The sequence below is a fragment of the Hermetia illucens genome, chromosome 3 (assembly GCF_905115235.1).
Source record: "Hermetia illucens chromosome 3, iHerIll2.2.curated.20191125, whole genome shotgun sequence".
NCBI lineage: Eukaryota > Metazoa > Arthropoda > Insecta > Diptera > Stratiomyidae > Hermetia > Hermetia illucens.
The window spans coordinates 162,711,341-162,722,795 of NC_051851.1; the positions used below are offsets into that span (position 1 = coordinate 162,711,341).

At 40.3% G+C, this 11,455-nt stretch overlaps 1 protein-coding gene across 3 annotated transcripts; it reads right to left on the reverse strand.

Moving 5' to 3' along the window:
• LOC119651620 (wee1-like protein kinase) lies at window positions 1-10,867 on the reverse strand. 3 transcript variants are annotated; one of them, XR_005249474.1, is made up of 9 exons: window positions 10,115-10,867; window positions 9,822-10,051; window positions 9,528-9,752; window positions 9,299-9,401; window positions 8,549-9,179; window positions 8,431-8,489; window positions 8,180-8,322; window positions 2,573-2,902; window positions 1-1,480 (listed from the first exon to the last, which is right to left on the reverse strand). XR_005249474.1 is itself a non-coding variant. In XM_038055275.1 (8 exons), exons 1-8 carry the CDS (start codon window positions 10,348-10,350, stop codon window positions 2,727-2,729), a joined length of 1,803 nt encoding a protein of 600 aa, XP_037911203.1. In that variant the 5' UTR covers window positions 10,351-10,867; the 3' UTR covers window positions 1-2,726. The 3 variants fall into 3 exon arrangements, 1 of the variants encoding a protein (XP_037911203.1); XR_005249473.1 differs by having other exon boundaries at window positions 1-2,510; XM_038055275.1 differs by having other exon boundaries at window positions 1-2,902.
• Window positions 10,868-11,455: the final 588 nt, after the last annotated feature.

Below are 11,455 nucleotides of genomic sequence, written 5' to 3' on the forward strand. Positions count from 1 at the left end.
TTGAGATCTATAATCTGACTTTATTATGACCCTATTTGTATACATAGAACATTTATTACATTTCTTTATAAAAATAGATTCAAAATACATTAGCTCTTTGTATTTATGTGAACGATATATGTTTTCGATATGCTTACTAATTATTGAAATTAGGATAATTCATATATCCTAATTTATATTATTGTCAAAGTAGATTCATGCTTCTGATGAAATACATAAGCAACATTAACTTATAGGTCTCTATTCATCGAATCTTGATACGCATGCTGAAAGTTTTGAGCTTACGTTATGAAACCTGTTTTTCTCCAAATTTTCGTTAACTTCTCATCAACGAAAAAGAAATAATTCAACAAAAAAAATCATTGACAGACTTTCATGTTGCTTTTGAAATAATGCGTAGTCATTTTATTTCAAAATAAATAACATTTAAGAGTAATATATGTTTGTTATTTATTTTTTGTGTGCAATTTACAAAGGATGTAGATCATGTAGATTTATGGTTGTAGAATAGCAAGGTTGTGAGAAAGGTCATTTTCAGAAAATAGAATCTGAGACTGAGCATTTCTAGAAAAGTTAAAATAAACTAGAATTAACTTAAATTACTTGGTTAGGAGGTTCTCAAGTCTACACAGCACGGTGGTTCAGTTTGATTTAATTTTCTTTCGTTTCTGACTTTTCATTTAAGGAATAAAACAAATGAATGAATATTCATATATTCGATGGGGAAGAAAATAGAATATGTACATATACATTCTCCTACAAATAAAATAGAACTTAATATCATAATAATCAAAAATACGATGTAAAAGAAACTACAAACTTAATAACTCCACTTCCCTTCAAATAATTTCATAAATCAATGGTTCTGACAAAGTATTTTTCACTATTATTTTTATTTTGCCTAAAATAAACATAATGAAAATTAAAAACTAACAACTAAAGCTAAAACTACACATCAAATCTAATTTAAATCACAATAAATAAATGGCATAATTTCCACATAATAACTGTATATACTTCGGTTCTAAATGTTTGTTTTTATTATAATTTGAACAAACTTTTTTTATCCCTATGTGCACCAAGGCTGATGATTGGAAAATTGATGTAGGAAAAAAAAGAGATTCGTAGTCAGAAAGGCTTCATTTCTTTGCTACTTTATCCCAATATGGAGCCTCAACTTAAATGAGAATGAATATAATTATATTGCTCAAGATCAGATTAAATGCAATGAGAGGATAAGTTATTAAATTTTAATTCAACTTAGGATGACATTTTTGTTAGAAAGGACTATGTATGCAACGCGAAATGTTGGAATTCAAAGGAGATAAGCAATTTGTATGAACTATGAAATTATTATCTGAAATATAAATTTTGTCGGTGACAAAATTAGCTTTTAATTCTTAATATATAAATAATCGGATAACATAAAATACTTTCATCCAAACTAAATCCAAATACTCATCCCCATCCTGGAAACTCTCTGTGAAAAGGAAAAAAATAAATCTACTAAAATGAATCTTTTGTCGTATACACACTACAAGTGATTGAAATCAATTATATAAAACTGAATTTCAATTAGATTTTCATATGAATATCTTGAAAAACTGCTCCCACGATTCTACGTCTAATCAATAACTGATTATTTACATTAAAGTTTGTGATGTTTTCAGTCATACTAAGAAGCTTTCATTAATCACAGCCTAGTTCAAAGTATGACTGAAAAGCACCATTTTACTATTTTCAATACGTTGTAGACTTCAAACACATTAGAATCAACAATTTGTAAAAATGTGCAGTAAAACTCTCTCGAAGCAATCAGTCTCCGTGTCGAATTGGTGTTAAAAGCGGTTTTAATTTTGAACTGAACTGATCAGAACATGTATACTTGCGATAATAGAATTTCCAATTAGTACTTTTTCTAAACTTAATATTTACAATTAGAAGAATATTTTAGTTCCTTCTTGAAAAAATAACTAAGTAGGATTAGAATTTGAAAAATAAATCGAAAGAATGGCTGCACATAATGAAATATTGTTAAGATTCCTTACATGTTCTATAAACAGTGAGCTATTAGTTGTTGTAGGGAGTCGCTGCACTGCGAGTTTAATGTGTTTCGACCGAGATATCACACAATTAGTACTAATTGTTTCTACAACGTCCAAAACAATTGGAACTTGAAGCCTTCGTCTCTTCTGCTGTACATTTGGTACGGTCCAATCGTGATTTTCTTTAAATAAAACGATATTTTGTCGAGAAAAAGGGAACAAGGTAGGCAAGTGAACCCATACTCCAAGTTCTCAGGTGTTGAAATTGAACTTTTAAAAATAAAACAGAGAAATACACATAGCGAACCAACCCTTTTTTCGAGAAAATCATTTACATTTATAGAAGCAAAACTTCTTTGAATGAAATCATAAAAATTTCATATTATCTCCTCAACAAATTAATACAAATGAATTATTGAGATATTATTCCGCATTTCGTGTAATAGTTTCTTTAAATAGTGGCAGCTGGCGAAAAAAAAAATGTTCACGAATGAAAAGAAATTATTAATTATTATTTGACAACTTACTTTTCGTATTCTTCTAAAATATCTTATTGCTCTGAATAAATATATAGATACGTATGTATAAATGTTTTATATGTTATTATGGAATTGTTTTCAGTTCACTTAAAAAGAAGAATTCAATCAGATATGTGAATTGTTTGTGCCACTTTCTTGTATTCTATTCATGAGTTTGGTGTATTGAATACGAAAAAACTCTGTCGTCAATAACGTTTTTGTTTTTATCACGAAGACCGCGTCGACTGCGACTTAGTACAGGTCGTTGGGTTTTTCGCGTATACGAGCGCAATTGACGATCTGAAACAGTTGGTGATTGATGTTTTAGCCTTTTGGTAACTGAAAAGAAAGGAAGATAGAACCTTAATTATATATTGAAGAGAAAAAAGTGGCGAAACCTGCATAAAATTGATAGACAAGGGGTAGTTTCCACCAAACTACAATTTTTAGTTTTCGCTGTAACTTTTTATTCTTAACACTGATTAAGGGGAGTGGGTAGCAAGTTTATCCATATGGGAAAACATCTCTTATATTTGATCGGTTTTCTCAAAAAGTAGTCCGAATTTATCGAAATTTTGTCAGTTTATTCATGAATCTGTATTTAACATTTAGGGTAGAAGGAATGATTCTAAATGGTTATTTTTTTTTTAGAGCAACATGAAAATTGTGAAAAAATTCCCGCTTTGATATTCTTTTTCGGAATGTACGTAATGTTTTTCAAATTGTTCTACCGTAGTATAAAAGGAAGCATTAACTCGGCCATGCTATTAACATAGCATGCTGGTCCCAAGCCCAGGTAAAGGCGGAGGGTTTGACGCAACATACTCTGTACTACCCTCAGTAAAACAAAAATAAAATGCTGAGATCAGGGAAGAGATAAATAGAGTATAGTTGGAGTTATTCTACTATGCTAAATCCTACCTGATCTCTCTTGGTGATAGGCCCCGCGACAGATCCCCCAAGAAAATGCATACAATGTCGTTACAGACATGATGATCGGATTGAGTCACAAACCTCGGAGAAATGCTAGGGCGTCCAGCTCAGTCGACGCGGCGGGATTGGCCCCGGTCCTGTCGAGAAATGGGCAAGGGTTCTTGACGCATGGACGGCGTCAGGACGTAAGCAAATTAGTCCGAACACAAAGAACAAAGCAAATACGTGTCTGCACGCTAAATGTTGGTACCCTAACTGGAAAGACCGAGGAACTGGCAAGAGCCTTCCGGAAAAGGCGCATTGATATCTGCGCTCTGCAAGAAACCCGATGGTCTGGTGTCAAAAGCTGCGACATTGAACGCGAACGCGGTAAAAATGGCTACAAACTTCTCTATTTTGGTAACCCACACACTCAATATGGTGTTGGCATTGCCATCTCAGAAGGTTTCCGTGATGCCATTAAAGAACTCGAACAATTTGATGATTGGCTGATGAAGCTCACCATTATATCATCTGATCGTACTATTCACTTCTTCACCGCGTACGCAGCACACACAGGTCGACCTGATGTCGAGAAAGATGCCCTTTGGCAACTTCTCGATGAAAAGACTTGTCACGTGCCTGCTGACGACTATATTATCATTGCCGCCGACCTTAATGGTTACGTGGGTGAAAAGGCAGACGGTAACAGGTGCCATGGGGGAAAGGGGTTCGGAGCGCGCAATGAGGGTGGCGAGCGTATAATCGATTTTGCGGACACCCATGACCTTGTACTTATGAACACATGGTTCATCAAACAATTGTCTCATCTTCCTACATTTTATAGTGTGAACAGTAAAACGCAAATCGACTATATTCTCATAAAACTCCAACATTTTACCACTGTAACTGATTGCAAAGTCGTTCTCTTTAAGACCATCGCACCTCAACATCGGCCGTTGATTGCCGTCCTGCGAATTAAGCCACCGATAAAACAGCGTGAGGAACGCACTGGCCCGCCGTGCAATAAATGGTGGCCATTTGGTGAGAAGAAAGAAGAAACGGTCTCACTCATACGATTGCCGACCATTACGAATGTGGAAGAATCATGCAACTAAATGAAAGACACGATCCACTAAGCGGCCTCTACAACCCTGGGGACACCGAGGCAGGTAAACGGTACATCAACAGATATACTGGCTTTGAAATAAAGATCTGTGAAAAGAAACGCCTCTACCACAAGTTTCTCAACGATAAAACGCTCGCCAATTGGCAAATGTATAAGAATACTTACCGGGAAGCAAAGAAAGCGATCGCTGCCACCCGAGCGAGGAATGGCGAGAGAGAGGTCTGTATCGACTTGTCAAAAGTCGACACGAACCTACACTGGATATCGAACACTTCTGTTGCGTTAATGACAAAAACGATACTTTGCTTACTGGCCCTCGAGGCGCGACGCATAGATGGCGAGAATATTTCGAGCAGATTTCAATCGAAGAATTTGTTCATCCTCCATTTCCACAATAATTGCCGACATTTGAAGCAGTTCCACCTGTCAACACAACTCCGGTGCTCAGAGGTGGGCGGTGAGGAAGACATGGCGGCAACCCTGTCGGCCAAACCAAAACCAAGTGGCCGAGGAGAACCTCCATAGTGATGGCACCGGGAGACGCCGTACTCACTTTGGTTTGCCGGCCGTGATGCAGTAGGCGAATGCTCCAAAGGCCTAATTAGGGCGATCAGACCCGAGTCTGCATGGGGACTCATCTGAAGTGGCAAACTGGTCACGAAACCTTACCAGGAGTATACAGGGGTACTGGTACCATGGGAACCGGGATAGCCCCTGGACTCTAATACTTCGGGTGAACTCTCGTTGTATGTGAGTACAGCTCGGTTGTTTGCGGTTGGCCCCCTACTGGAAGTTTCATGGGGGTTGTGGTTATGCTCAAGCGAGAAGAGACCTTCGGGCCTCGGCGTGGTGTTGCGTTTCAACACGGGTGCCGTACTCCTTAGTTCGATGGAGATTTAGGTATATCTTGCATCCACCAGTATGAATGCTAAGCCATGCACTTGGTATAGACTGGTACCGTTGTTGCTTGTCTCAGCGGGGCTCTGATTGTGGTCACAAAATCAATCCGTGTCTTAAGAAGACCATGGGATTAAGTCGTGCAGGCAGGTGCTCACGTTAAACCCTCAAGGGCTTAACTGTCAACGCTACTGGTGCTCAGAGGTGACGGGGAGGAAAACGGAGTGGCAGCCCTGTTGGCTGAACCAAAACCAAGTGGCCGGGGAGAGCCTCCATATGGTGGCACCGGGAGACGCTGTATCGCATTGACTTGTCGGCCGTGATGCAATAGGCGAATGCACCAAAGGCGTAATTAGGGCAATCAGACCCGAATCTGCACGGGGACTCACCTGAAGTGGCAATAGTCACAAAACCTTACCAGGGATGTATTGGTACCATGGGAACTGGGATAGCACCTGGATTCGCATACTTTAGGAGAATTGCTGTCGTATGTGCATTCAGCTCGGTTGTTCGCGATTGGCCCCCTAGTGGGAGCTTTATGGGGTTGTGGTTGCATTCAAGCGAACACAGACCTTCGGGTCTCAGCGTGGTGTTCCATTTCAACAAGGGGCCGTACTCCTTAGTTCGGTAGAGATGTAGGTAGGTCTTGCATCCACCAGCATGAATGCTGAGTCATGCACTTGGTATAGACTGGTACCGTCGTAGCTTGCTCTGGCGGGGCTCTAATTTTGTGGACTTCAGTGGTGAACAAGTCAGGGTTAGAGCATAAGCACTTAGGAGAGGAGGGGACGTAACAAAGATCAGATAAAATGATATAGAAGGTGTTGAGTGCTTTGTCACACGTCAATGGAGAGAGGAAGGGAACCCAGTTGATTGGATCAAGGGCTCAGTTCAGACCGTAGGAAAGGAGGGGACGTAACAAGGAAGAAAATCAGATAAAGTGGTATTGAAGGTGTTGATTGCCGCCAGGGCTGAGTTTAGACGTTCGAAGTTCGCCTCATGAAAGTTGAACTTGGTAGGACTGCGTGCGACATGAGAGCGGAGTCGGGATATCTGAGCATCGAACTCGAAACCAGGATGATGGGCATCAGGGGCAACGTAAGATAGGGCATGAGGGGATTGGGAAAAGCAACGCCGAGGAAGGTTAAAAAGGACAAAATCAAGAGTGCGATCTAAGTGGTTTCTAGAAAGGTTAAACTGGAGGGCGGCACAGGTGTACCTGGAATTGGATAGAGGAAGGGAAGGGTGGGTGGAGTTATTAAGGAGGGAGGGAAGGCCAGGGATAATGGAGCAGGAGAGCATGGGAAGATTAACGTCGCCACAGAGGGTGAAAGAAAGTGGTGGGAACAAAACAGTTAGGACCTCTGATAACCAGTCGAAGAAATCCCCGTTCAGAGAAGGCGGGCTGAAGCAGGGAAAATATACACATATGATCAACGGATATAGGTTTGGGGGAATGACTCGTATGGTGACAGAATCGTAGGTGAAGGAGGAGAAGGAAAAGATGACTTCGGCACGAAGAGGGAACTTAACAGCTATTAGGGCACCTCCGCCGGTTGTCTTGCCAAGCGCAGCGCTAAGGCAGACAGTTTGAACCGACAACTTGGTCCTTAGACTCCTTACATTTTGATAAAACAGTGTAAAGTGGTCAGAATCATTTAAGTTCGGCGAGACATGCGGGCGACAGTAGGAGTACAAGTCCACCCAACTCCTGACCTACGCTGACTCAATATCGTCAGTGTCATTATGGGAAGAACAACCCGAGCTGTACAGTCCACCTTCATCCAGATCTAACAGGCGGCGCGAGATCACAATCGATAACAGCTATGATGATGAAATCCGCGCACGGTTGTTGGCCGCCAACAGAGCCTATTTCAGCTTACAAAAACCATAGGATCAAAGCTGTCACTGTACAAGATAATCGTCTTGCCAGACCTTATGTACTCTTCGGAGACCTGGGTTCTTAGCGAGAAAAACTGCGAACTTTTGGCCGCGTTCGAAAGAAGAATCCTCCGAAGAATTGTTAGCCTTATGCATGAGGATGGACGATTCTGCAGCCTCTACAACGATGAAATCTATGAACAATACCACAGCGATCTGGTTGTGGATAAAATCCGGCTCAACAGGTTGCGATGGGCGGGTCACTTAATACCTATGGGTGAGGATGATCCTGCCCGGAAAGTCTATAAGGGCAATGTCTATGGTAGAAAAAGAAGCCGAGGGAGACCCCGCCTCAGATAAAGCGACAACGTAGGTCAAGGCACCAGACAGCTTTTAGGAATATCGAATTGATGGACGTTGGCGCAAAACCGGGATGTTGGGAGTTTGTTACTAAGGTAGGCCTAGTTGATGATGAGAAAGTCATTAACGAGTTAGTGGATAATAAAGTTGGTTGAGGATCTTGCATGGGGAGACGCAGTGCACAGATTGAAAAAAAAAACCAATTTTGTGTAGAAAACTCTTCGCTGGAATCCATTTGAAAGACTGAAATTTCAAACTCATACCAACAACTCATCGATGAAGGACCCAATGAATTCAAAACTTTCGATGTAAATAATTCAATAAAGCTTAATATTTATTCAAATTGCAAAAAAAAATTAAGTTGAAACATAAGCTGACATAGTGTTTGTCCAGACAGACAATGCAAACAAATTAATTTGAAATTGGGCAGTACTTACCAGGTGTCTTTGATTGTTCGTATGATTTCAGGATCTTCTTTGCTTCCTTCAGTTTCCTGAGCAGAAGTTCATTTTTCTGCCGTTCGACAGCCAATTCATGACTGAGTTGTGCCTTTGTTTTCGACTCAATGGGGTTCAGTATCCTGTGAAGAATAAAGATTCGTGTTGGTCATTTGTTTTAACAAGAAATAACATGATTTACACGAGAGGCATTGTATTTTAGACTTTATAGAAAAAGTGTAGACACTTACGCATGGTTGAATATCGAAGTCGACGACGGCCTGCACTCTGGATCCGGATGGGTCATCAGCTGAAAAAATAAACACTCATGAAGACCGTAACATAAAAACTTAATAAACACACACTTACTTTGATCAAAGAATTAAAATCTTTGCTTAAATTTGGTAAATCTGGAAAGTCGCCCTCCCGGAACTTGTGCCACTCGGGTCCATTTTTCGGCAACGGACCACCTCCTGCTGCTTCATATAATGTCATGCCAAGCGAAAATATATCCGCCTTAAACAAGTGCTTGAAGTCCTCCTGCAATATTTCCTTCGGTAGATATCGACAATCGCCCTCCTCCACTTGGGGATCCTTCACCGATGTCACATGACCTAAATCACCAATTTTATACGTAATAATATACTCAGCACTTTCCACTTCATCGTAAACGTCCTCGAAGCCGTCATCATAACTGTCGGTCGTTGATGCAGGCCGTGCAGGAACCTTAGTCAAAAATATGTTGCCGGATTTCAGGTCCATGTGCACCAGCCCGTTCGAGTGGATGTACTTTAACCCCTCAGCAATGTGTAGGAGCAACGTCCGTAGCTCTGATTCGACCAGGAAACGTTTCTGAATGAAAGCTTGTAAGCTGCCACCATTGCAGTATTCGTTCTGAATGAGCATGTGATTATCCTCGGCCCAAGCTGAGTAGTATCGGACGACATTGTCGTGTTTCCCGAGCACGGCATGAGCCCATACTTCATTCAAAGCAGTCTTCCTGCAAGCACGAGGAAAAATCGTATTTAATGGACTTTTTGCAATCGAGATTAGGTTCGGAATTTCACAGGATCATCGACACAAGTTTTTACACGAAATAAACAAATCAGCTTTACTTACTCGAACGAACTTCCAGCTACAGGTTTTATACTCTTCTTGATTGCGTAAACGCAGCCATCTAAACGATTCAGGCACTGATAAACTAAACCGAATTCCCCCACACCTGCAAGGAAGAGGAATTGATCAGGTGAGCGAAAGCAAGTGGAGAATTTGACCATCAAACAACAAAGAAAAAACGAGAATGGCCAAACAGAGATACAAATCAATGGGAATCGTCCAATCTCTTTACCTATTAATGAAATCTCAACGAATTCCTTAGCATATCGGCTAATATTTGAGTCCTGCAATGCAAGTCGTTTCGGTGCTTGATGCACCTCCGGCAAATCTTCATCGTCGGAATATTTCGCAAAATTCTGCTGTCGTTCACGGAACGCATTCGTCGGCAGGGAGTTGTTATGAAGGTTTTCCCGACCGAGTTGCGTCCGGGATCGTTTCTTGTTTTGCATAAGGAGACCTGCGAAACAATGCAATTTAGGATTGTTCTCGAAACAGATTTAGGGGACAATGGAGGATTAGTTCTTACTATTTGGTGTAAAAGGGTTAATGTTGGCTGCGTTCATCACATTATCGAAGGCTTGATTGTGAAGGGGAAAACACCGAGGCCGATCGCACAGAACATTACCCGGTGCCTCGCGTACCATTGCCGGCACGAAATCCAAGTTTGCATTCTCGTGATTGTAAAGAAATTTGGGGCATTTGGCTGCCGTTGATTTTTGCATTATTGTTTTTGGTGTAGCGGGCGTGTCGAAGAGCCTGTAAACAAAGCAGAGTTGTTACATACATGCCAATGTTTCAGAGATAAAGTGAATGAAGTACCTCAACGCCCGTACTCTTCTGTACGGTGGCGAAATTGAAGGCTGCTTCCTCGGGCTAAGCACCAAGTTTGCGGCATTATATTGTTTGCTAATATCATTGGTATCCCCTTCGGGCGACAGTCCGAATGTCAATTTTCTCGGCAAAACAGCCTTCATGCGATCCGGCGAACTGATTTCCACACTGGAATTCATATCGGGCGACGTATCAACGCCACTACTCTCCGTGTACACATCCATGGGTAGTCACTTGTTCAATACAAATTCTTGCACTTTATCACTTTCCACCTAAACTCTAATGGTTTTCAGTATTTCACAACACTATTAACACTGGTTTATGTCCTCCAATCACCGGCAAATCCATAAAATTCCATAACTACCACAAAGAAATGTCAAAAAATGCCGTCAGTCAAACACTCGTCACCGTCACTTTCAACAAACATTTCTTCACGAACGCCGACGAATTTTCACTTTTTACTCACGATTTTCCTATAAAACTTAACACTTTTCATGCACAACCGTAATTTATCACAATTCCCGTTCACTTTTTGTAATAATAAAAACAATACCAAATGCAAAAAACTTGGCGAAATTCGAAAATTAATCGCGACGCGAGTACGAAACACAGTTTGGAAGGTTTCAAATTTTTCAAATATGGCGTTTAGTCGGTTGCTTCCAAATTAGATTGGCCGTCTCTTTCGTACATGCGTGAAGGGGTATTGTATGTCTCATTCTTATATTAGACGAGTTGAGGGGCACAGAACTGGTTTTATGTCGAATGATGAGAAATGCTAAGAAATGGATGCGTTCAAAGTTTGACCGTTATTTTGAATATAGTTAATTATCCTAGGAATTTCTTGCGAAAAATATTGATGTTTGCAACAATTTAATTTAATTGATCAATCTCGATAGAAATAAAGCATAATTCAAAACAAAAACGGAATAAACAGTGAAAATACGACTGAAGTTTTTGAATTGGAAATAAACCAAACCAAAAAAGATACTAATAACATAATGATGACCTATTGCGGTTGATCCAACACTTCCACAGTTCTAATTTATTTAATTAAACTTCTTAGGATTTTCGTGAGCTGCGGGAAAAGATAAATGAACATAAGCAAACAAGCCCTTTTAATAATTCGATAATTAATTTAATTCGATATAAAAGCAAAAGTCGGCCTTCTCCCCGGATCTGAAGTTATTCGATCCATTTTTTCTAACAACTCTGCCTCCTCGAGATGCTTTTCGAGATATATTTCCACTTTCCTTTTCGTCTGTTCTAGATTTAGCCATTTGTTTGATTGGGTCTTTCGTTTACTCCATAAGAGTTTTAAATTGACTGTTC

What these genes read in the sequence shown, in the direction of transcription:
- LOC119651620 (XM_038055275.1), bottom strand. Translation starts at nt 10,350, where the DNA reads ATGGATGTGTACACGGAGAGTAGTGGCGTTGATACGTCGCCCGATATG. An exon ending in GTAGCTGGAAGTTCGTTCGA is followed by an intron (nt 9,180 to 9,298) that starts GTAAGTAAAGCT and finishes TCGTGCTTGCAG; the next exon opens with GAAGACTGCTTTGAATGAAG. An exon ending in ACTTCGATATTCAACCATGC is followed by an intron (nt 8,323 to 8,430) that starts GTAAGTGTCTAC and finishes TATTCTTCACAG; the next exon opens with GATACTGAACCCCATTGAGT.